General features: G+C 36.4%; 1 protein-coding gene across 13 annotated transcripts in view; it reads left to right on the top strand.

Moving 5' to 3' along the window:
* Rbfox1 (RNA-binding Fox protein 1) overlaps window positions 1-27,716 on the top strand; it is a 73,065-nt gene that overhangs the window by 17,954 nt on the left and 27,395 nt on the right. For all 13 annotated transcript variants that reach the window (XR_011238488.1, XR_011238490.1, XR_011238491.1 and 10 more), the window contains exon 2: window positions 7,739-7,783. Coding sequence is in view for 10 of the 13 variants with exons in the window: in XM_069509153.1 (XP_069365254.1) it covers window positions 7,739-7,783 (45 nt within the window). In the remaining 3 variants the exon portion in view is untranslated. The remainder of the gene's footprint in view (window positions 1-7,738; window positions 7,784-27,716) is intronic.

Here is a 27,716-nt window from a genome sequence, read left to right on the forward strand (position 1 = left end):
GAAGTCACGAGCATAAGCTAGTTTTTATATATTTCTAAAAACTCATAGTAAACGTAAAAAATTATCGTTTTCTCTTTATAAATTGAATAAGTTATTAAGTAAGACTTACAACAAAGTGATCTTTGCAAAAATAAATTTGGGTTGAAGTCGTTAGTCATATAGGATCCCTTTAAGCAAGTCTTCGCGTGTTACGTATATTTATTTCACTGGGCACTCTAATCCACAACTTTCCTGTGGTCTTTATCGATGCGTTTTTTACATTCTCGGATGATACAATAACGATAACTACTATATTTTTCATGTAAACTAGTATAATAGAAGTCATGTTTATTAACTTTGGGAGGTTATGCTGTTGTTTACAAATGCATGACGTTAGAGCACAGATAATCTATCGGCCAAACATGGCCGACAGTGTTTTCACCTGTCTAAGAAAAATATATTTTTAAATTAAAGTTTTATGGTTTTTAGGGCGCAAAAAATATAGTGTTAATTTTTTTGATATAATAGGACAAATATTATCCATTTACGACCAACTTTAAAATAGTGTCAAGTAGACTATTTATAACGTTTAAACTACCGTTCGTGATTTCCATTCTAAATAATATCTGTCCCGGCTTTACTCACGTGTGTGTGTGTGTGTGTGTGTGTGTGTCAGTCAAAACCGCGGCACGTGCGCGAACGGACTCCCTTGAAAAAGGACCCCGTATGGGTTCGAAACTAGTCGGGCTAACGTCGACTACACACGTGAGTAAAGCGGGGACAGACATTATTTATAATTGATAATTTATTTAACTGAATCCCTGACAAAATTGGAATTGTAAAAACTATGTAGGTAGTATCTGTAGTAGGTATCTATTCATCAGGTAAGAAAAGAACAATGAGTTTTTATAAGTTCAAGAATAGTTATTCTCAGACACGTCATTTAATTACAAAAAGATAGCACTAATTATTTATTGGTTTGTTTTTATGATCAGTCTTCCTGGCTATAATCTTTGTTCGTTGAATATAAAAGCATTGTGCGTTGTTTACAATGATATCGAGGTCACGCTATTGACTGATTGAGTGAAACAAGATGAAATTCGTTAGGACCTGGATAGACAAAAAGCGTAACCGCGCGCTTTGCGGTGTCCTTTAGATGTACTGCTATGCTCTATCGCGGAAAGGAGTTAGTATAGCCCTCTCTCTGTTACGTAATCCCATACAAATGACAGAGGCAAAAATCTCAGTGGGCGTTAAACTTTTTGAGCCACCAACCAATTACAAACAAGTTGTTTACAAGAAACATTCGAAATTCAACTCGAAAACATAGTGTCGTTTGTAGGTTGGTGGCTCAAAATGGTTCTGTTACTATTTTCTACTGCTATTACGGTACGGTACCGCCGTAACATCTCGAATATGTATATTGTATATTACAGAAATCATACATACACAATACGTGGAGGGATCAAAGGGAAAAGATACGCAGGTCGCTAGTCCCGCCTCCCGACATGATTTCCAGTGTTGCGTTGCATTCCGCTTACTAAATAAGCTTACACAGAAGTCTATTTTGTGTGTGTGTGTAAATTTAACCAAAAGTAAGTGTTTCGATGAATTTCTTTACCATATAGTTTGGTTATTTATATAATTATCGCTAACGACCGGGTTTGACACGTTTCTAAAGCGCGTTCGTGTTGTGTATTTCCAAGCCTTTAGATCTGTGATGTCTCTGCGTACAAAGGTTGTAGGATTTTTACCAGTAAAGTAATATCAAGTATAATATAATTATTACTTAGTTGTTGTCCAGTTTGTGATAATAAATACCATGATTCTTCGATTGTAGCGTTGTACACGAAATATTTATATTTCGATGGTTGATACACTAAATTGAATAGACAGATCTAAAAATTTTGAATTTACCATGTCAGGTACCTTCCCGCAAGACCCAATAACAACAGTATAAACTTTCGTACAATCGCATGAACGATGCCAGACCGCGGTTTATGACAGTTTTTGTTTTGAAAATCAGTCAAAATGTCAAATTTCGGGCGTTTGTGAAACAGGCCCTAAGATTAAATCAAATGTTAACCGTTTAAATTACCGACTTAATTAATGACTTTTCGGTGCATGTGTTTTTTTATTAATTGGAATGTAGGTACCTACTGCAATCTCAAATATTCTGTTGGTGGAGCCGCGGTAGTAGGTATGCTAGTCAATTATAATAATTGCTGGGTTATATCCGCAATAATTCGGTACCTTGTAGTAGTTATAGCAGTTATTGAATGTGGTGCCTGAAGGCGAACCAGTTGGTACATACCTGTTGGCAGGTTTATCGTGCGCAAGCGTCTGTCGACGATGTGGACTATAAGTATTTATTTACCTACCCTAGAAATTTGTAAACTCATACTCAGTATAAGTTACTCAGCGCATTGAAGGCGATTTGCTTTATTTATTAATGAATATCTGCATGAATAAAGTGTAAAACTTATTTCACACTACGGGATATAAATTATATTATAGTCTGGTCAAAATAGACATTCAAGGGTATAATAATGCGCATAGGGCTAAAAATTGGTATGAGTGTGGGGAACACCAAATTATAAATGAGTTGTGAAAAGTCGGAATCTATTTTTATTGATGTTCCAAACATTCGCACCAATTTTTAGCCCTATGCAAATTATTGTAACCTTGAATGTCTATTTTCACCGCACTATAATAAATTTATATCCCGTAGTGTGAAATAAGTTTAATACGTAATATTTTTCTTCAAAAACCCTTAAATTATTTCTACTGTTATGTGTGAACAGTGAAGTCAAAAAACAGTAAAATTAAAAACAAAAAGTTTAAGCTATTTAGTCAAGGTAGAGGAAAAACTATCATTTTGTATCACGTGATTAAAAAGCTTCTTTTTAAATTTTTTAGTTGATGAGTTATTTATATTAAGTTAGGTACCTCCGCTATGGGACAATACGTATATTCTTTATCCTATTGATTACAAAAATTGAGAAATGCATGCTGTTATGTATGTACTGCAGACTGCTATTATCATGAAGTACCTAAAGCAAACTCTTTGACAAAAACAATGTTGTGTTATGTGTACATTTATAAAAAATGTACATTTATTATGCTGATGCTAATTTCGACGATGTTATAAAGACAGAAAGAATTAAAGCTCTCTGCTCTTTGCATTAAACTAGAACAGTAATGTTTATGTAGTGCGGTACTTCATCTTTCAAGAGGTTTATGCATCTGGTACCTGTATTAATATCCGGCTGCGAATCAAGATTTATAACGTTTCGTTAATATATTTGGAAGTAGGTACATTACCACGAAGATCTTGAACCGATTTTTGAATATCTACCAACTTACCTAATACGTATTTGCACTTTATCGAGGGTCATCTTTCAAGAGGTTTATGCATCTGGTACCTGTATTAATATCCGGCTGCGAATCAAGATTTATAACGTTTCGTTAATATATTTGGAAGTAGGTACATTACCACGAAGATCTTGAACCGATTTTTGAATATCTACCAACTTACCTAATACGTATTTGCACTTTATCGAGGGTCATCCTGTATAGTTAAATAAATGCCTTCGTCTATCTTAAAATAAAATAAAGAGTTTTAAATTCTTTTCGTGCTATTGAAAAGACATTAGGTATAAGCCAAGAAGTTAGAAGCTACAGTGCCACCAACTTATCTGTTTAGATGACAGCGTCGCTAGTGGAGAATTTGGTATTGCTAATTTAAGAAATTCACCAAGAAAATGGAATTAAAATTCTTTCAACATACCGAAGATCAATATAGTTTAATTATATTCAATACTAGCGACCCGCCCCCGCTTCGCACGGGTAGCTTATTACAATTTTCGTAGATATATCAATTTTTTATGAAGCTAAAATACATGTAGCCTATGTCACTCAGAAATAATGTAGTTTTTTACTAGTGAAAGAATTTTCAAAATCGGTTCAGTAGTTCCAGAGATTATCCCTACAAACAAAAAAAAATAACAATTTTACTCTTTATAATATTATATTAGTATTCATTATTAGCTGATACCCGCGAATTTATCCGCGTGGATTTTGAAATGGCGGCTGACGCACTTTAGTTCCAATTTTGACCACCTGAACTGATCAGTTGGTGGCACTGTAGCTATTTATTTGAATGTCATTTTAGTTGATAAAATATAACGTCTTACAATGGAGAATAAAAGTATCGCATTCAAGATCACTAAATACTTAAGTACTTTATTTTATTTTTAAGTCTTCATCGTTTAAAACTGGTTTCGATCTTGTCTTAACCTTACCTTTATTTCTTGTTTACTATTGGTAGGTAGTATACATATTATGGTGTAAAACCTTTAGATAGTTAAGAAAGCAGAGTCTAGATGTGTTTAGGATTTGTATATAAAGACTATTATTAGGTCTAGGTTTATGTGTAATAACGGTACTTTTATGAAAACATATCTTTGTATTGTTAACTTAATATTATTCATTAGAATGAGCTAGTTTGAAACGGTTATCACGACTATTGCCGCATCAGATGCTATTTCGAAATTATATAGTAGTAATGTCCGACCCTAAAGGTTATCTCATACCTATTTGAGGCAATGGATGGCAGTCCGCATTGGTATAAAATAAATTTTATTTAATGAAATATAGTCCTCGTCTTTATCATAATAGAAATGAAATTAACTGAAATAATATACCCATTGTGTTCCTAATAATATAATAGAAGATACTCTTGGTAAAACACCTTACGTAAAAGTATAAAGTCTAATTTTTAGGGTTCCGTAGCCATATGGCAAAAAACGGAACCCTTATAGATTCGTCATGTCTGTCCGTCTGCCCGTCCGTATATCACAGCCACTTTTTTCCGAAACTATAAGAGCTATACTGTTGAAAGTTGGTAAGTAGATGTATTCTGTGAACCGCATTAAGATTTTCACACAAAAATAGAAAAAAAAAACAATAAATTTTGGGGGTCCTCATACTTAGAATTGAAACTTAAAAACGAGTCTGATTCGCACTTTTCCGGTTTTTATATTTTCTTCGAAATAGTATTAGAAATCACGTCATGCATTGCCAGACACCCTTAAAAACTGTTTTTTATGCCTATATTTTTGTTTTGCTTTGTAAGTGTTTTTCTTCACTAATTTTGTGGTGTACAATAAAAGTATATTAATTAATTAATTAATTCATTCATACTTTAATTTATGAGCTTTTTCAAAAAACTAAGTCGGAATAAACCGTCCCATCTAAGAGCATCTGTGGCGTCTGCTGCGTAAATAGCTTAAGAGGATCGTCTAGTAAACGTAGTCTAATTTTTATAATTTTTATAAATGTTGAAGATATAATGAAGAACTCTGCTCGAACGTTTTAATTTTTAAGAAATATTGCTTATGTTAAAAGTTACTAGCGTCTAACCATACTCCATATTTTTTAGCTAAAAACTTTCTTGAGTGTTTTTTATTTATTTAAGGAAACTAAAATACTAAAAAAATAAAACGTATGAGCCTAGATTAAGGTGTACTGAATCTAATGAGACAAAAAATTACTAATTTTGTAAACGTTTAGGGGGGTAAAAACGCTATCTCCCGAAACAATATTTCGAGAATAAAATGTAGGCAAATGCCTACTGGACTTTCAACTCTCTCTATCTTTCACGAGGAGAAGGCAGCGAAGCGGCATTTTTGAATATACCTACTCGCATCGCGTTTTGTCACTAGACACTAGTTTTAACACAAAGCCGGGGTGGCTCGCTACAGTAATCCTATTAATAACTATGTCTGATAGATGAAAACTGCAAGGGTTATAAGAGCAACAACAATTCGACGGAACTGAGAGGCCTCAGAGGCTATTATTGCTTTTATCTCACTACGGTGCGATGTAAATGTATTCCGATTCACTAGTATGAGTTCGCTAGTATGAGATTTTACTTCTCACCAACGTTGAACGTTGGTAGAATTCGAGATTCGAAACACATTAACGTCAAAGTAAAATGGACCTCAAAATGATTTTAAGTCAAAAATTCAATACCGCAGATTGTAATTTCGCAACGTTACCACAGTTCACGACAGTTAGGGAACTTCTAACAAAACGTTGAGGCTTTGACGTTACTGGCAGGCGTCAAATGTTAGTACATTTGGCGCAGGTAGCCCTAATGTAGCCCTATTTTTCTATGATTTTATGTCACCATAGCCTAATACGAGTATTTGAGATATCGTCGATTCAGGATCAAACCTAGATTTCCCTCACTCTAGTTTACTCTGACGTTACCGCTTGTAGCAATGGGTATAGACAAACTTGAGCTTTAAAACAAGACAGTTTAGGCCCAGTTTACTATAACGCCGAATTGTTTCGACACTCGAATACTATCAACGTTACTGAGATATACAATCTCATACTAAGCATGCGGGTGAATAGGGCGAATTATCCCGGTCTCGAGCGGGCAAACGAAAAGTATTTGGGCAGCTGCCAGAGCGGTTTCAGCTCGCGACCGTTGCGATGCCCCGTCGAACCGCAGCGATTTCAAAGTAATGCAACACTGGTACGGTAAAGTGCATTGATAAAATATAAAAAGACTTGTCCTGACTGGCTGACTGACTGATCTATCAACGCGTTGGGATTGGAAACTAATATTTTTTTACAATAAATTCCTTTTGACTAAGATATTCCATCCCTAATAGGGTTAAATATAGAATAAAAGTTTTTGTGAAAGGCTGTCCTTTTTCAAGTTGCATCTATGAAATTATTGGTATGGGTTTTCGGGCCAAAATGTAGGATTTTTGCAAATTCAACTTCCTAACCGATTGTCAAAAAATCCATTCGAGCGATGCCGGGGCGGGTCAGCTTGTACCTGTTTAATTGCACTCTATTATTAGCCATTTAAGATATTCGAGAATTTGTATAATTAAGTAGGTATCAACTAAATGTGCGTTAATTAATAACTATCCCGCATAGGTGGAGGCACTACATACGTTAGTACTTAAACGGTACGGTCCATACCTACCTACTAAATCTTGTAAACTTATCAAATAAGCAAAATTTTAATTAAAGTATAATACTTAATATGCAAAATGGCTTTTGAGACGATGAATGGAGTTCATTAATTTGTCGGAAAAATATCCGAGCTTCGAGAAAATTCGGTTACATTTTTTTGTAATTGAGAGGCTCTCTCATCGTTTCTTTCTATTTTAAGATTAAATTTCAACATAATACATACTAACCCTCTAACAAATAAACCTGGAATAGCGGTGGAATAGTTATACTCTGTTTTGTCTTTCTCTGTCATCAGTAATTTGACATTTGAAGGAAAAAGACAAAACAGAGTATAACTATTCCACCGCTATTCCAGGTTTATTTGTTAGAGGGTAAGTATATTAAGTTTAGAATAACGTACAAGTACCTATATAATTACGCTCAAAGACTGAAAACGTTCATTGAGCGAAACAAACAAACAACACACCAAAAAAAAACTCACAGCGTGTTGTTGCGTCCATAGCCGGCTCACTACTGAGCACAGGTCTCAGATCAGAATGAGAAGGGCTTGGCCATAGTCCACCACGCTGGCAAAGAGCGGATTGGCAGACCTGCTCTGTACCTGTAATTGTTCAAATAAATGATTCTGATTTGATTCGTTGTCCGTTTGAAATTGATGTATCATATAAGACAAAAAGCGGTCGTCTGCAGTTAGTTCCGCTTAGACAAATTGGTTGTAAACGTAGTGTTGCGTTACTTACGGAAATTTTATTTATTGCAGGTGAGTAACGGCAATGTCATCGATACAGGAACACCTACCCTACTGGTATTTACAAATTTATTCTATTAGCATGTGAATGCGATACGTGTATAGCCATTGTGTATGTATACGTTCAAGTTTATGTGTATTGTACCGTTATGTAAGTACCTACACTACACCTAATCCAGTCATACCATTTGCATTATGTATGCCCGTGCAATATAAGTTACTGTTTCGTTTGCCCTTTCCATCCAGCTAACATTTTGAGTTTCCTCTATAATTGTACATGTACAGTACCCGGCAAGAAATATTGTACATCGATCTTTAAAAAGAGATAGCGGTTTCGTAGAGCGTTGTCTCTGTTGTTGAGACCGACCAAACGTCACATAGGTATGAATGACAGAGACAACGCTCTACAAAGCCGAAATCTTATTCTAAAGGTCGATGTACACTATTTTTTGTCGGCTACTGTACCTAATTATGGTACTATACTACCTAATTATGGTATTCAGGTTTCAAATCACATCTAACTACGCACATTACTGCAAACTAACCGCCGAATTTATGACTTATCTTTACTTTACTAGCAGTGGCGTGCAGGCAATAGAGGCATAAATTCACTGCTTACCCCAGTTGTAATAGCTCAATGCATATTTTTCATTATGACCTGCCAGTAAACAGGTTCCTACTTAACTAATGCATACCCTGGCTTCAAACCCTGTGCACGCCACTGTTTACTAGGAAGCAACATTTTGAATCAGTGGAAAGATTGGGACCTCAAATAATACATTCGCATGACCATTTTTCCATTAATATTTAATTTGCCTATACATCGATGCTTCTAACAAACCACTCTAAACGTTTAGTCTAAACCACTCTAAAGGCATAATAATGATAGTAAAATATTAACATGCAGCACTATCTGAATGTATTTCACGTGTGTCACTGTCTAATTAACTAACTAAGACGCAATGCACACCAGCAGAGCCAGCGTTTTTCTTGAACAGCTTAAAATAAGCTTTATTTTCTTCAACTCAAAGGGCGCGCGGCTAACCTAATAGCGCGCGCGACTCCGTTTTGTTTTCAATATATCAATTTCACCTGTATTGTATTTATTTATTTTTAATAAAAATATTACAATAAAACTTAAAGCTAGCCTTATCTAATTACTATACAAATCATGCCCGCGTGGAATGGTGCCAAGAATACTGGCTGCCTTTCCGCGCTGGACAGCCAGGCTGATCCGTTGCGCAAAAAATGAGTCAGCCCTTGTGTCACCAGATGAGGCTATTAATCGCGGTGAAATGTCTCGTAATTTTTTTAGCACTAAGACTCCATGGCCCCAGGGTCTCCACGGCAAACGGAACAAAAATGTAACTCTCTATAAGAGAGGCATGCTTGCGCCGCTTGCCGTTTTCAGCTGTTTCTGCTGCGGCTCCCGGTCTTGATGCTGTCTCCCTGATATGACACGGGACATTTATTTATTTATACTTTATTGCACACAAGACAAAGTAAACATTGTGCACAAGTCAAAAAAATCGACTTCACTCCACTCCGTCTGTTTGCGTCGGCCCTAATACTGTGTTTTATTGGTGACAAGCGACCCGCGCCAGCTCTAATTTTTTTTGAAAACTAGCTTAGGCCCACGACTTCGTCCGCGTGGACTACACAAATTTCAACCCCCTATTTCACCTCCTTAGAGGTTGAATTTTCAAAAATCCTTTTTTAGCGGATGCCTACGTCATAATAGCTATCTGCATGCCAAATTTCAGCTCGATCCGTCCAGTCGTTTGAGGCGGCGTTGACAGATCAGTCAGTCAGTCACCTTTTCCTTTTATATTTTTTTGAAAATAAAATATAGCCTTGGTCACTTAGGAATAAAGTAGCTTTCTACTGGCGCAAGTATTTTCAGAATCGGTTCAGTAGTTCCAGAGATTATCCCCTAAAAACAAACTTTACCTCTTTATAATATAAGTATACAAATAGATAGTGTATACTAACCTAATTGAACTAAAAAATCTGATACTTAAATAACAAGAAGAACTTTTCCAATCTGGCGCATCTTTGGCTGTATAGTTTTATTCGTTAGCAATTGAAATAATTAGTTACACATAGAATTATTAATAGATATATAGGCTTAACGCAAAAATATGATGTATCAATAAATCATGCAAAACCCTACCGTTTTTGCCGTTGACATTATTTATAGTACACGACAGATCGAGGTGGCAATCGGGGGTGGTACTTCCCGTACACCCGCACAACCCCCGCGCTGAATAACAATAATAATAATATGATACTTCTCAAACTATTTGAAATTCTGTTGAGTAGGTGTACTATTATCTACAAACAAAAAAATCGTGGATCGGATGGATATAATATTGTCTATCGGATTCCTGACTTTTTACATTTTTAGGGTTCTGTACCTCAAAAGGAAATCGGAACCCTTATAGGATCACTTTGTTGTCTGTCTGTCTGTCTGTCTGTCAAGAAACCTACAGGGTACTTCCCGTTGACCTAGAATCTTGAAATTTGGCAGGTAGGTAGATCTTATAGCTGACATTTGAGGAAAAATCTGAAAACCCTGAATTTAGGGTTAGATCACACAAAAAAAATTGTGGTCATGAACTAATAATTAGTATTTTCAACTTTCTAAGTGAGATAACTATATCAAGTGGGGTATCATATGAAAGGTCTTCTAAAATTGATTTTTATTTATTTTTATGCATCATAGTTTTTGAATTATCGTGCAAAATGTCGAAAAAATACGACTGTAGTACGGAACCCTCATTGCGCGAGCCTGACTCGCACTTGGTCGGTTTTTAATGTATCCTGCCGTGCTGAGGCACGGTCTTCTGTATGACGAGCGTGTTGCTGATACCTTCGAACGCGCACCTGTTTTGAATACAAATCAACCTTCCTCATATCATGCCTATAAGCTAATTTGAACCCTGGAGTATATAAACCCAGTGTCCTATAATGTAGAATCTGCTGTTGTCATGTTTTCTGATTTAGCGCTGCATATAAATAGGCATTCTTACAACCAAAATCGGAATATAATTATTATTGTACGTATTACTTTTAACTAAGTATCTACGTATGAATAGCAGAAGTTAATATGATGATGATAAAGTTCAATTATTGATGTGATGAGTGAGTGAATGTTTTAAATACATAAATTTAACAAACCGGCCAAGTGCGAGTCAGGCTCGGGCAATGAGGGTTCCGTACTACAGTCGTATTTTTCGACATTTTGCACTATAATTCAAAAACTATGATGCATAAAAATAAATAAAAATCTGTTTTAGAATGTACAGGTGAAGAAAGACCTTTCATATGATACCCCTTTTGATATAGTCACTCACTTCGAAAGTTGAAAATACTACTTATTAGTTCATGGCCACAATTAAATTTTTTTGTGTGATGTAAGCCTAAATTCAGGGTTTTCAGATTTTTCCCCAAATGTCAGCTATAAGATCTACCTACCTGCCAAATTTCATGATTCTAGGTCAAAGGGAAGTACCCTGTAGGTTTCTTGACAGACAGACGGACAGACAGACAACAAAGTGATCCTATAAGGGTTCCGTTTTTCCTTTTGAGGTACGGAACCCTAAAAAATATGTTTATTAAAGTATTGTCCGTTAGTAGTTAGTACATATTAGGGCTAATGTGGCGGCCTAAACCCTTCTTTGAGAGGAAACCCGTTCTCAATAGTGGGCCGGTGATGGGTTGATCATGATGATGATGGTTATGGCTAGTGACAATAATAGTAAGTAGTATTCTTGATATAAAGTATCCATCATGGCGGATAGACTTAATCTACACTTCTACACTAATATTATAAAGAGGAAAACTTTGTTTGTTTGTTTGTTTGTTTGTTTGTTTGTTTGTTTGTTTGTTTGTTTGTTTGTTTGTTTGTTTGTTTGTTTGTTTGTACTGAATAGGCTCAAAAACTACTGGACCGATTTTAAAAATTCTTTCACCATTCGAAAGCTACATTATCCACGAGTAACATAGGCTATATTTTATTTTGGAAAAAAATAGGGTTCCGTAAGATATTTGGGTTTTTCGGACACAAGGTGTAAAAAATCAACCAGAAAAGTTACTTATTTTGCGTACGCTGCCTAAACTATAAAAGATAGAACCATAAAATGTTCTAATTAATTGTAGATCTTATAAATATCTACAAAAAAGTCCGCGACACACTATACCCATCTATGTCGAGTGAGGCACAGCAACCATTTTTTTATTTAAAAATCTTGAATTTTTTTTGGACTACATTTAAACGCGTTTATTTTACTCATGCTATTAATCCTTATCAAAATAAATGATTTCATCACTAAGAACAGTTTATGGAGATAATATTTGGTCTTTGAATGATTAAAATTGGACGTTTGGTTTTGAAGTTATGGCGAAATTAAAATATTACGATTTCTGCTGCACGGCCCGATGTCGTTAAGTTTGTTTGTAGGGGGTAATCTTTAGAACTACTGAACCGATTTTAAAAATTCTTTCACCAGTAGAAAGCTACATTATTCCTGAGTGACATAGGCTATACGGGATCTTTAAAAACCTAAATCTACGCGGGCGAAGCCGCGGGGATCAGCTAGTTTAAAATAAACATAATAATTTATACTTCGTGTTGCTAGTTCAATAGTCGGGAGTCGGGACCATCACACGTCTCCTAGGATTCAAAATCAACTGAAACTTTGGAAGTAGGTAGTACTAGTACCTACCTATAGTACGCGATAGGTCGAAATTGCATTCGGTGAAGGAACGCCCCGCATACCCGCACAGCCTCCGCGCTAACCCGGTGCGGACGTGCGGGTGTGCGTGGCGTCGCCCGCCTCATACGCCGATAGCCATCTCGATCTGTCGCGGACTATACGTACTAAGCAGCGTAAACCGAAACTGCTGTGACTACGCACATAATTATTACGAGTTCTTTGTCCTTTGAGCCTTTCATAGTGGTAATAACTAACAATGGTTACAAACTATGTATATCATATCCATTTGAACAATTATGTATCTACTGGTAGGTATATCTCTATGTATCATATCATTGCTTTCAAAAGAGTGAAGCAGTCTCGTTGAGAGTCAATACACAGGACTTGTGTTTTTGTTGGCCATTGCCAGGGGAATATAAATGTTACTTCTTTGTAAATTGATATTTGGCATCATGGTGTAAAAATGTTAATTTTGTAAATCGTTCTTGCATTCCTTCGAACCTGTACATTCTAAAACAGATTTTAATTTATTTTTATGCATAATAGTTTTTGATTAATCGCGCAAAATGACGAAAAAATACGACTGTAATACGGAACACTCGGTGAGCGAGTCTGGCCCGCACTTGGCTGGTTTTTATTTAAGTAAGTGCTGTTAATGTATATATATTTAATAATAACTTCAATAATAAAGTTAAAAATTTCATTCAACAAATCACATAGTTATTTGTGCTCGTGTATATAGGAGTGGCTATATGCGTATAGATGCAGGCTCTATTTTCACGGGATAGTGGGGAATCGATTGCTTTGGGGTTTGGGTAGTACGCTTTTAGCTCCAAGCGTAGCTTGGTTCCCCAGTTATTGACCATAAATAATGCTTAAACAATGCATTATTTAGAGATACCGTGCATAGGGTTATCGTGAATAATCGGTTAGCTATTATTCAACAATCTCTACAATCTAGATTATGTATTAGGATTTCTAAAATAGAGTCATCACTTTAGTGCTGTTAATCAGGGACTTATTAAATGCTCGGAAAGAATTCTCAAAACGCATATTACCTATAACACAAGTAAAATTTTAAGTAATCGAAGATTTTTTTTGTAAGAATGTTACTTGTATGTCAGTATGCTAAGTAAGAAATTAATGACACTATAGTACGCGAAAGGTCGAGATGGCAATCGGGGAATCGCACATCCGCACAGCCCCCCACTAACCCGGTGCGGGATAGCGCGGGTGACGTGCGGGGCGTCCCCCCCGCCTCATACCCCGATTGGCATCTCGACCTGTTTCGTATGTTTAATCTGAGATAGGAGTGATATAAAATCTGAAGACATTAAATGTGTAAACTTTAAAACCTGTCGTGTATCGAAGTGCCATTAAGGCCTCTCCTGGATCAGTGCCAGAGTTGGGATATTATTAGTACGTCGACAACGTCCGAGTTAATCAAGCTCAAATAAGATCGATATTACCCGTAGGTGATGGGCCCAGGGACGCGTTCGGCGCCTGTCGAGTGTCCACCAGGATTATAAACTACATCTATTGTAGGTACTTACGCAGTATTGCGTCTTGTTGGAATCTCTGTAAATACATAAATTAAAATACAGCAAGGTTGATTCAAATATAAGCCGTTGACACAATTATACGTTTTGGCCGAGGAGTAGGTATGCCTTGAACTGATTGAAAACTACTTTTGAAATAAGAGAAAGCCAACATCGAGTTGGTTATCTTTGCGTTTAGACAACACAGACCTGTTCTATGTGAGAGTATTATTTCTTCGAATCCGCTTAGTAGGTACGGACTGGCTACGGCCTACTGACACTATGTAGAAGAAGTACTGTGATTTCGCAAATGCCGTTTAGCTGGTGTATTGCTTATATAATTATAACGTCGCGATTTTATATGAAACATGCGATAAAAGTAATATATTCGATCATTAAAAAATCTCAACACAATTTTTTTTCATTACTAGCTACTACTAGAAAAAAGAACTACCACCTACAAAACCTATACTTATGAATGAAAAAATCTTAATTTTTTTATCGTATTTCTTATCTCTAACAATTAATATATATATTTTTTAAAGATTGTTAGCCATGTTAATTATTACTAGTATTCCCCTTTCCCCTCCAACTAAGCGTAAAGCTTGTGTTAACATTAGTTACGACAATAGTCCAAGGGTGTGGCTTGAACCTCCGACCTTTTGGAATTCAATCCGCTCCTTAATATTTTATTTAAATTATTTTACTTTATTACACCCTAAATTCTACACGGTGTTCTATTTCACATGTTGCATTGATAGCTATAATTTATAATACAGGGAAATGCAAATTGTCGGTTAATGGTCCATGCATTCCGTGACTTACCGCCGTGATTTGCGTGAGATAGACTACATGCCAGTTAGAGAAATTGTGTTCTTCTAATTACTGTTGCCAGACTGCCTATTCTAATTAATGCTAACTATGCTAAGTGTCCACTAGCAATAAAATTTGCAGACGTCGCCTATCGTTGTCATATCAATGGCAATTTCTGTTCAATACAAAACTTGTAGAAGTTGATTTGCGAGTATTCACAGTGCAAGTGACTTGCCAGAACTAACATTTATTCAACTAACTTTTTAAAGTCATATTGGCATTGGATAGGAGCACTTAGCTTATACATTGAATATCGTACAATAATTGCTGTCACATTACTAAAAACTAGACCAGAAAGTCTATTGGTTTTTTTTCGAATCTGGTATTCCGCCAATCTAGAGCCTAGTTGAAACTATATATGTATGTATATTGCAATGTAATAATATTAATTACCTATATCGCAGAAACCAATCAGAAACTCTCAAGATGAGACATTAAGTAATATCCTATCAGATTAACGTAGATTTTAATTAATTATTAATTAATATAGGCAGTTTGACGACGGGACGTGCATAGACTTTTATATCCCTGAAAATCAATATGTTTCCACGGGATTTAAAAAACCCATAGCTGCTCATAGCCACTCGGATATCGCGTATTTTATATTTTCTATATTCGAGAAAATGCTATGGTAGCCTAGTGGTTAGGACGTCCGCCTTCCAATCGGAGGTCGGGGGTTCGATCCCGGGCACGCACCTCTTAACTTTTCGGAGTTATGTGCGTTTTTAAGTAATTAAAATATCACTTGCTTTAACGGTGAAGGAAAACATCGTGAGGAAACCTGCATGCCTGAGAGTTCTCCATAATGTTCTCAAAGGTGTGTGAAGTCTGCCAATCCGCACTTGGCTAGCGTGGTAGACTATGGCCAAAACCCTTCTCACTCTGAGAGGAGACCCGTGCTCTGTAGTGAGCCGGCGATGGGTTGATCATGATGATGATGATATTCGAGAAAATGGTAGCGATACTGAGTAGACGACGACGTAATAAAAGACTTAATTAACGGGACTGCCGACCCATAAAATAGAGTAGGTAACACCACCCCTAGAGCAGTTTCAAAGAGATCGGCCCGCTCGAGCGGAGCGCCTGTGGTGCAGCGACGCGGCTTTTATTTTATTAATCCGCCAAAGCGCTCTAATGGTAGTTATTAATTATTCACAGCTTTAATTACTTAATATTAATAAATAATTAAATGCTTATCGAGTTTCTTAATACACATGTGCGTGAAAGCTGCTATTTCATGCACTAGTTGGTATCAACTTGTGTCTGAAAACTTAAATAAAGTATTGTTTTGACTTTATTATCATCATCATCATCGCAACTCATCTGCCCACTACTGCGTACTGGTCTCCTCTCAGATGAGAATGGTTTAGCTATAGTCCACCATGCTAGCCAAGTGCGTAATGGCAGACGTCACACAAATTTAAGAACATTATGGAAAACTCTCAGGCATGCAGGTGGCAGACTTCACACACCTTTAAGAATATTATGGAATACTCTCAGGCATGCAGGTTTCCTTACATGTTTTTCTTTACATTACAGCAACCGATAAGTTTTTTTAAACGCACATAACTCCGAACATGGTAACATTAACATACCCATTTGCTGCATTATATTGCTCACAGAGCTCAACTTGAGTATTATCTTCATGCAAACAATATGAAACGAAACGATCTAAGAATTTTATCGTGTTATTTAAATTTCAGTTACAAGTAAGTAGATACCTACTTCAGTCTTGGCGTGATCTAATGAAAAGCATATATAACATTTAATTTCATTTTCAGTAGTTGTACATTAAAACACATTAATTAATTGCATTGTATTATGTATATCTATCGCTGCACAATCATCCTAAGCCAAGCTTCTAGGATATAATTATTTATTGTTGAATATGTTATGTTTCTCAACGTGATCAAATCAGAAATGAGGAGATCCGTAGGAGAACTAGTGTAACCGACATACATAGCGCAACGGGTTGCGAAGATGAAGTGGCAATGGGTAAGGGCTAAGGCACATAGTACGGAAAACCGATAGACGTTGGGGTCCCAAGGTGCTGGAATGGCGACCTCGCACCGGAAGGCGCAGCGTTGGAAGAACCCCCACTAGGTAGACGGAAACGGAGCCGCTGGATTCAGGCGGCGCAGACCGTGGCATGTGGAAATCCCTACAAGAGTCCAGTGTCCAGCAGTGTACATCTATCGGTTGATGATGATGATGATGATTTTGTCTGCAGCTATGACCGGATCGGTACTCAATAAAATACAATAATGTAGAGCAAGAAAATGTGTTTTGGCATTGCGGGGAATGGAATGACATAACGGTGGTCAGTATATTTCACACGCGCCAAAATTGCAATTAGGAACTCGCTTCATAATATCAGCATCCCGTCATTGGATTAGTTGAGCGCGAACTGTACGTCCAATTGTGTCAACATTCCTCATGGACTAAGAGCCAGTGCGTGCCAGACCGTCGTTATTTTATAAAAGCTGAAAATTTATCTGCGTATTGTCCTCAACACTTGGATTAACGTTTGATTGCATATTTGTTTGGATCATTGTGGCTTTGGGAGATAACAGGTAATAAAGGTGTAAAAAATCTTACGGTCAAAGTATTAAGTAATTTTTTTTATATCTAAATTTTAACTTTAAGGTTGTCTGGCAGGGGGTTACTATAATACTAAGTGTCTGGCAATGCATGTCGTGATAATACTATTCCGAAGTAAATTAAAAAAATATACTTTATACTTTGACGTAAGATTTTGTACACCTTTATTACCTGTTATCTCCCAAAGCCACCATGATCCAAACAAACGTTCCTCTCAGTGTTGGGGACAATAAGCAGAGGAACTTTCAGCTTTTATAAAATAACGATAGTCTGGCACGCGCTGGCTCTCTCTCTATTACGTTAATAGGGATATGGTATTCAATGCAGGCAGCTAACGTGCTAGGGACTAATTTATCAATTGTGCTCACAATTACGCCTCTGCAGACCCGCATATTATGGAAGTTTGAAAATGGTTTCCAAAGTCAGTCTCACATTAATAATACATTTATGCGAAAACCTAATGTGTAAAAGGGGACAAAATGCCTACCATGATGGGTACCTATTTGTAGGTATCATAACTTTTAATGTATTGTTACAAAGCCATGATTTATGTTTCTAGTCCGTTCCAATTCCTACCGAAACGAGGGCCGAGGTAGATGATTGTTTTTTGATTGTTCCAATGAGCGCATCTAGTATTGGTAATGGTTTTATTAAGTTTTATTTTATCAGGACCGAAGCAAGCGTCTGATGAACTCGCGAGCAGGTACTGGGGTGCTCCAGCCCAAAGGTGGGAGCAGTACTCCATGTGAGGGCGGACTTGCGCCTTATAGAGTAGGAGCCTATGCTCGGGCGCGAAGTACCGCTTTGCTCTGTTGAGCACCCCAAGCTTTTTGGAGGCTAATTTGGCCTTGCTTTCCAAATGATCGCGGAATTGAACCTCGCTCGAAATGTGGACTCCAAGGATCCCAATGCTGTTGGAAGGTGTGAGGGGAGTGCTCCGAAAGAGAAGAGGCAGTGTTAAAGGGGACTTCTTGGCGGAAAACGCGCAAACCTGTGTTTTAGTTGGGTTAAATTGCACTAGGTTTTGTGCGCCCCATTCACTTACGTGTACGTTTCCAATAATAATATAAAAAATGTCGAATAAATAAAAAGTCTTGCAATCGTTGTGTAAATGTTGTGTGATCACATGAAAGTTGCTATTAGACTAAGATAAAACTACAATTTGTGAACTTTTTTGACGTTTGATATTCTGGCCAATTATCTAATGATCATTCGGCGAAATCAAATTAAGCAAAATGTTACTTCGGCAAACATTACTTCGGCGAATCGTCGGCATAATGAAATTCGATTAAAAAATACTTCGTTCGATTAAAAAACAACGGACACCCGTGTACAAGGGCAGTGGAGGCTGAGCCCACGCGCTTTGCTAAGCTCTGTAAATACTCCCTAGTCACGTACACTGCGGCGAAATGTTGAATATTAAATACTTTAAATAATATTCCCTACAAGAAATCCCACTGAAAACAATTCCCCATCCTTCCGTGCCCGACAAATTATAATAAACTGACAAAAACTCTCGCTTTACTAAAATTATGAGGAATTAAAGCGCGACATATTATATGGCTGCGAATATGAATAGAAAATCCGTCACGAGCGTCTTTCAGCCGCTCTTTTTCGAACAATTTTATGAAACGAAAAGAGCAATTTCACCGACTGTGAACCACTTTCATGTTTGTCAACATCATTAACTGTTTCATTTACATAATATCTACATAAGAGCTTTCGTAATCATAGTGCACAAATAAAAAATGCATAGCTAAGCATTGTTTCGCACTCGTTCTGCTTAGGGCTTACGAATACGAAAGTAAGACGGGCTTGTGACTAGGGGTACCAGACTTACGAGTAAACTACCAAATTAAAAAGTTTGGTTATAGTTAATTGATTTTTTTATCGTAAATACTTTTTAATGGCAAACTAATAGATTTCAACATGAGATTGTTCAAGGGGCGGATCAACAAATTCCGAAAATGCCGACAATGCATTAGTGGTTCCTCTGGTGCTGCAAATGTCAATGTGTGTTTAAAATATAAAAAAATTACAAAAAAAATAAAAACCGACTTCGTTACATAAACACTAAAAATTGAAAAATAATTAAATTTATTACCGAATATATTATGTATACAAGAGTTAATATAGTTCCATAATAATACTTTTTGGTGCCGGTGCCAATTAGCTTTAGCTGCGCGAATCGTCTAGACTTATATATATTTTTATGGGACTCCACATTCCACAATGGCACCTCATTGGCACCGACCCCAAAAAATATTATTATGGAACTATATTAACTCTTGTATACAATATATTCGGTAATAAATTAAATTATTTTTCAATTTTTAGTGTTTATGTAACGAAGTCGGTTTTTATTTTTTTTGTAAAAAAATTTTATTTCACAATTTTTAGTGGTCCCATGGAATTATGCTATGACTGGTTAAAAATCTACTGTTTACTAAGCTATTACACTGATCGCGAGCAATTTACTCTTATCCGTTGAGGAGTTCCAGTATCTATCTTCGAAGATGTTCATCAGATCTTCACCAAATTGAAATGGGACCAACTTTGAAGTATACCCTTTCAAACAAAAAAAGAATTTTCAAAATCGGTCCAGGCGTTTTTGAGTAATCGGGGAACATACATTAAAAAAAAAAAAAAAAAAAAAAAAAAGATTCCGACGAATTGAGAACCTCCTCCTTTTTTTGAAGTCGGTTAAAAAATAAGCAATTTATAGTCGCACCACCCTCATTCGCAAAGAAAATTCAAGTGAATAATAATTTGTGATAAGTGATAACGCAACGTTTGCTGCCTATAGTAAATGGTTCAGTATGGGACACAGTGCCACCATATTATTATACATATATTATATATTACGTTTTTAAAATCCCGCGGGAACTCTGATTTTTCGGGATTGTTGTCGTTGCTTGGTACCTACAATATGAATTCACTATGAACACTTCCTGAATCTTGATAACTCAGGCGGGCAGTAACCCTGCAGCATCAGGATTAAGGAGTTGAATCCAGAATTTTTTATGTGACCACGACGTAAACTTTTTTTGTTGATTTAAAAAATAAATTTGCAAATCGGTCCAGAAACCTCGAAAAAATCGATGTAAAAAAAAGAACCACCTCCTTTTGGACAGTCGGTTAAAAACCGGTGACCTTGAAATATTTACGGAACAATCTTTAAAATATCCCCTTTCTAACAAAAAAAGAATGAATGAAATCGGACTACGCGTTAATGAATTACAACTAAGTATACATTTTAACTTTCGTCCCCTCTCCTACGGGAACCATGCTGAATTTCGGGATAAAAAGTATCCTATATTCTTCCTCATAGTATGACCTCAAATCGTACCAAGTTTCATTGGAATCCATTCAGTAGTTTCAGCGTGATGCGCGGCCGTGATACAGACAGACAGACAAAAATGAAAAAAATTACAGTTTTGGGTTCAGTATCGATTATAGAGTGCCCACGAAAAAAATATTTCAAAATATCTTCGATGTACAGAATTTGACCTGTTACAGTTTTATTATAAGTATTTAAACGGGACAAGAGCGAATCGGAATCGGGCACCGAAGATTCTGCCCCTGGAAAGATACCTACGTGTAATTATTATCTCCAACTGCAAATGTGTAATGGCAATTTTTTCGTGTTTAAAGTCAAAAGTCAAAGTCAAATGATTTATTCAAAATAGGTAATAAATTACTCTTATTGATGGTCTGGTATGGTGTTAGATTTGTAAGATATAGTGGTGATAATTATTACGCAAACTTAAAACTAAAGCTACGGGGGTTCCGAACGCGCCCAGGTCTGAGAAGAGCCCACAACAAACTCAGCCGGGTATTAACTACATAGGTAATTGTTAATCAACGAGTTTTTCCTTTACTTGTGCTGTGAGACCTTGCTTCTTGCCTTTCATGGTTGTATTTCAACACAAAGTACCCTATAGGTTTAGATTTATTAGCGAGTGTATTTTTTGATTACGATGACTGAAGTTTAATTTTTTACACCTCCAAGAGACCCGTACACATAATGTTAAGTATTGGATATTTAATTTTAACCACGCATTCATGGGAAAAGGATATTGACAAAAAGACAGACGGACAACGAAGTGCTCCATAAGGGTTCCTTTTCCCCTTTTGAGGTACGGAACCTTTAAGCGTGGCTGAAATAAAAATGTCTAGCAACCCTACTTACAACTACAGAAGGACAAGGCGCTGCGATACATTCCTTGGCACATTTACCACGTGTGACACAATTCGAATTTATTTGCGTCACAAGATTTATTTATCCGCAAATAATAAGGGGTCTTCTGAAATAATAAAAATAACGAGAACTGCTACCAGAACATATTCCTCATTAATTAGGCGACAGTGATTAAGTATTATGGAATACCATTTGAATCACTTCTTATAATGATGGAATTTTTGAATATTTGCCCAAAATAAATAGAAATTCTGTGTGTTTTAAATAGTGGTATTTTAGAGTCGCGGTAAACAACTACCTAATCCATACTATAAATGCAAAAGTGTGTCGGTCTGTCTGTCTGCTAGCTTTTCACTGTCCAACAGTTTAACCGATCTGGATTAAATTTGGAAGTTAGCTTACATCCCGGGGAAGGACATAAGCTACTTTTCATCCCGGAAAATCAAAGAGTTCCCGCGGGATTTTGAAAAATGTAGATGCCCGCGACTTCGTCCGCGTGGATTTTCATTTTTCAAAATCCCGCGGGAACTCTTTTTTCGTGATATAAAGTAGCCTATGTGTTAATCCAGGGTATAATTTATCTCTATTCCAAATTTCATCCAAATCCGTTCAGCCGTTTTTGCGTGATTGAGTAACAAACATCCAAACATCCACACTTTCACATTTATTAATACTAATATTATAAATGCGAAAGTGTGTCTGTCTATCTGTCTGTCTGTCTGCGAGCTTTTCACGGCCTAACACTTTAACCGATTTAGTTGAAATTTGGTATAGAGTTAGCTTATATCGTTGCTTGCTGCCTGCCTCGATGTTACGAGTAGTGTACGTGATGTGAACCTAAAATTTTCATTTCGTGGCTTGTAATTACTTAGTTCCCTGTGGATTTATTACACTGACGACCAATGACGAGTTATATTTGAACGTATGTAATATTAAGTATGTTTACTTATGACATGAAATCCTTGTTTTTTTTATTCCTTTGAATAGCTAAACAGCGAATAAATCTGCACTATCTACACTAAATATTACAAAGAGTTTGTATGTTTGGATGTAGGGGGTAATGTTCCGATTTTGAAAATTCTTTCACTGATACCTATACATAGCTACATTATTCCCGAGTCCTATTATAGGCTAAAAATTATATCAGCGGACGAATTCGGCAAAAGCTAAACTAGCTTTTATAGCTAGTTCTAGCTAGTATAAAACTATGACGGTTTACTATAAATATGCTCATTAGATATTAATATGACAGTAGGTAATTGTGTTATCCAATATTTTCTCAGGCAATATTTGAGAAAGCAAGCAGTTTCTTTTATGAGCACACTCTAGCCGTAAACTTTTCTCATTATCAAGTATTGTTTTAGATCTGTTTTATAGCTATTAAGTGTCTTAATGAAACCTGGCTAATATTCCTACTTTTACTACCTACTTTTCGCTGTTATTTTTACGTATTAAAGTAAAACTAATATATTTTTATGAAACTAGGGCTAAAGTTAAATTACATATAGTATACAAATTTATAGTTTAATTTTTTTGTCACGAAACTTTCCAATCTCGAGCAAAAGCTATAAAAACACCCAATAGGTATTTTTATGTGTCGAAGTCACCTAGGTATCGTCTGCTTCAATAATTTAAAATTCATAAAACCAAAACTCCGAAAGAAAGTCTGTGGTAATGATAAGAAGGTACATTGTGATATACATTGTATATGGCGGTAAGTAGGTTATTGTAGACGACTCAGCGATTTATATTTAATTGTGAAAATACAAAACACCAAACAAATGCAATTATTATGTACTGTTATTCTAAGATAAAAACATGGTTTGAGAGGTAAAGCTACTGCACTAATGCGTCTTCTTTGCTGTTTTTAATTTAACTATAAATCCACTTTACTTCTTAAAACTACTAGCAAGCGGTTTATGTTCTTAACTTATACTTATTGGTGTTTTTTAAATGAAAATGTTACAATAAAACTCAAAGCTAGCCTTATCTTATTACTATACAAATAATTCCCGCGTTGAATGGTGCCAAGAATACTTACTGACTGCATTTCCGCGTTGGACAGCCAGGCTAATCCGTTGCGCAAAAAATGAGCCAGCTCTTCTGTCATCAGATAAGGCTATTAATCGCGGTGAAATGTCTTGTTTTTTTATAACTTATTAGTCAATAATGATATTAGCTTTCTAACGTTACGTGACGGAATTTTCTCAATTGGCGATTTTTTTCGATGCTAAGTTTTCTAGACTGAGATAATTAATATGAGTTTGATTATTATCAAGCAAAATATATTTAAGCGAAACGGATCCGACGGCAACCTTACATGTGTGAAAAATATCAAAGCCATCGTCCCGGCAAAGCGAAATTTAAATAGAGGTCTCGTCATCGTCATCCTTTAGATGTTTTGTCAATTAAAATTTAAAATAGATACTCGGTATGTACCTACATATTTTTATAAGATGCCACGACGATTCTAAGTTTATTTTATAGTTTATTTTCGTAGCAAAGTGAACAAAACTGTGAACTGTGCTCGTGGCACCATCTCACAAGTCAACCATGTTTTTAGTGGAGTATGTATCAGAGAGTATCATTCGCGGTCGTGGTCCTTGCTTTTTCTATGCATGCGAACATCGAAAATGTATAGTTCGCGACAGGTCGTGATGGCAATGGAGGAGGGAACGCCCCGCACACCCGCACAGCCCCCGCGCTAACTCGGTGCGGGCCAGGGTGGGTGCCTTGCAGGTGTGCGGGGCGGCCCCCGTCTCATACCTTGATTGCCATCTCAACCTATTGCGGACTATAGGCATCGTACTTTAGGAATATGTAGGTACCTAAAGTCTCAACGGAAAAGGTGACTGACTGACTGACTGACTGATCTATCAACGCACAGCTCAAACTACTGGGCGGATCGGGCTGAAATTTGGCATGCAGATAGCTATTATGACGTAGACATCCGGTAAGAAAGGATTTTTGAAAATTCAACTCCTAAGGGGGGGAAATAGGGGTTTGAAATTTGTGTAGTCCACGCGGACGAAGTCGCGAGCATAAGCTAGTGTAAGCTAAAGTTTGAAATAACACCAACAATGTTTGAAAATGAACAGGCTTCTACGTTTTACACATTTTGTCCAGTTAAGATCAATTACGTCTAATTGTTCGTGATATAATTATGTAATTGTAAGCGCGATGACATACACCAGCCGTACATTCCTATCCTCTATGAAAGTTCTACCCACGCTTCTTTTTAAGGTCAAAATATGCGACTAAGTACCTACAGAAAACTAGATAGGTATAGATAGATATAGTCGGGAGTTCTGTACCTCAAAAGGAAAAACGGAACCCTTATACTTATAGGATCACTTTCTTATCTGTCTGTCTGTCTGTCAAGAAACCTATAGGGTACTTCCTGTTGACCTAGAATCATGAAATTTGGCAGGTAGGTGGCAAGTTGGCAGGTTTGCACACGTAAGGGGAAAAATCCGAATTATTAACATAATGAACACATTTTACTATTTGTTGTGGTTACACCACAAAAAATAGTAAAATGTGTTCATTGAACTAATAATTCGGATTTTCAACGTTTAAAAGTAAGATTACTATACCGAGTGGGGTATCAGATGAAAGAGAGGATTTACATGTACATTTTAAAACAGGTTTCTATTTATTTTCATGCATAATAGTTTTTTATTTATCGTGCAAAATATCGAAAAAATACGACTGTAGTACGAAACCCTCGGTGCGCGAGTCTGACTCACACTTTTATACTAAGTTTTTTTATACTAAAGCATATTCAGTATAATATACACTCTCCATATTTATTCTGAGATAGGGATATTGTAACGCGATTATGCTGAACTGCTTAAATATTGCAAATTATTATTATTTATTTCAAATAACTTAAACATCGAGTAATAAAGTTAAAACTATTTACATAGTTTAATTCGTTGTTATGACTCTTATTGCCATGAATGTAATAAATATCTTTGTCTTTAGACTTTGATAAGAATGGGGTCAACACAGACTTCGACCTTTTTGACACTATCTATTCATATTATTTATTAGTTATATATGCAAACTTAATTATAATTAAACCAACTGTATTTACTGCAATGAACTTATTATTATTTTATTCGGCTCAACCCGAACAGTTTAAAAACTCAATCTAAGTATACTACGCGACAGGTCGAGATGCCAATCGGAGAGGGAACGCCCTGCACACCCGCACAGCTTCTGCGCTAGCCCAGTGCGGGTGAGCGCGGGTGACGTGCGGGTGTGCGGGGCGTCCCCCGCCTCACACCCCAATTGCCGAGATGGCAACCTGTCGCGGACTTATAGGTATAGACTGACTTACTTTTGTCGAAATATATATTCCAAGAGAAGCACAGTGACAACATACAAACGAGATGTTTTCGACGAATCCAAATAAACTGTTTCCCTTTACCCCGTACCTTAAACAGTGTTACTACTCGTAATAAACATCTGTTTTTAGAAGCCAAGAGCAGTTTGGTTGAACGCTCTACGAATCGCAGACTCGTTCTATATAAACGTTGTTTGTTTACGTGACCGCCCCTGCTGGCCGGATATGACCGGCCGGTATTGGATGGTGCGCCGCATGTGATCTCCGTAACTTCTCCACATCCAGAACCATCTTGTTTATAACTAGCATACTTATTATTATCTACTCCTATACCTACCACGGAGTTGAGTGACCACTGTAATTTTAATGTTTCACAGTTTTATGAGCATCTCCTGTTTATATAACTACTGTTATAATTTAATTAGCTAGATGATGCCCGCGACTTCGTCCACGTGGATTTATTTTTAGGGTTCCGTACCTCTGTAAAGGAAGAAAAGGAGGTTCAAAAGGAGAAAAAGAACCCTTATAGGATCACTTCGTTGTCTGTCTGTCTTTCCGTATGTCCGTCGTGTCTGATACTCATAGGGTACTTCCCATTGACCTAGAATCATGAAATTTGGCAGGTAGCACAAGTACAGGAATAAATCCGAAAACCGTGAATTTGTGTAAAAATTCAAAACGTGTCCATGACCAAATAATACTTGTTATTTTTTTTATTAATTAATAATTAATTTGTAAATTTTCAAAGTAAGATAATATATACTCGCATTTGGCTGGTTTTTTTTACGTATAATGTCAAAAAAATACGAATATAGTACGAAACCCTTGGTGCGCGAGTCTGACTCTCACTTGGCCGTTTTCTAAATCCCGTGTTCTTTCATTAACCGACTTCAAAAAAAGGAGGAGGTTCTCAATTCGTCGGAATCTTTTTTTTTTTTTTTATGTATGTTCCCCGATTACTCAAAAACGCCTAGACCGATTTTGAAAATTCTTTTTTTGTTTGAAAGGGTATACTTCAAAGTTGGTCCCATTTCAATTTGGTGAAGATCTGATGAACATCTTCGAAGATAGATACTGGAACTCCTCAACGGATAAGAGTAAATTGCTCGCGATCAGTGTAATAGCCTAGTAAACAGTAGATTTTTAACCAGTCATAGCATAATTTCATGGGGCCACTAAAAATTGTGAAATAAAAAATTTTTACAAAAAAAATAAAAACCGACTTCGTTACATAAACACTAAAAATTGAAAAATAATTTAATTTATTACCGAATATATTATGTATTTTGGGGTCGGTGCCAATGAGGTGCCATTGTGGAGTCCCATAAAAATATGAAGTCTAGACGATTCGCGCAGCTAAAGCTAATTGGCACCGGCACCAAAAAGTATTATTATGGAACTATATTAACTCTTGTATACATAATATATTCGGTAATAAATTAAATTATTTTTCAATTTTTAGTGTTTATGTAACGAAGTCGGTTTTTATTTTTTTTGTAAAAATTTTTTTTAGGCTACTTTCGCATACCTATATCGAGATTTTTATCCCAGAAATCTTCTACTTTTTATCCAGGACGCAAGCGATTAATTACCAAATAGATGATGCCCGCGACTACCTGGATTTAATTTTTAAGAATCCTGTAGGACCTTCGAGTTTCCTGGACAAAAAATAACTCATGTCCTTCCTTGGGATGTATGCTGTAGCTCT

The sequence above is a fragment of the Maniola hyperantus genome, chromosome 3 (genome assembly GCF_902806685.2).
Source record: "Maniola hyperantus chromosome 3, iAphHyp1.2, whole genome shotgun sequence".
NCBI classification, from domain to species: Eukaryota; Metazoa; Arthropoda; class Insecta; order Lepidoptera; family Nymphalidae; genus Maniola; species Maniola hyperantus.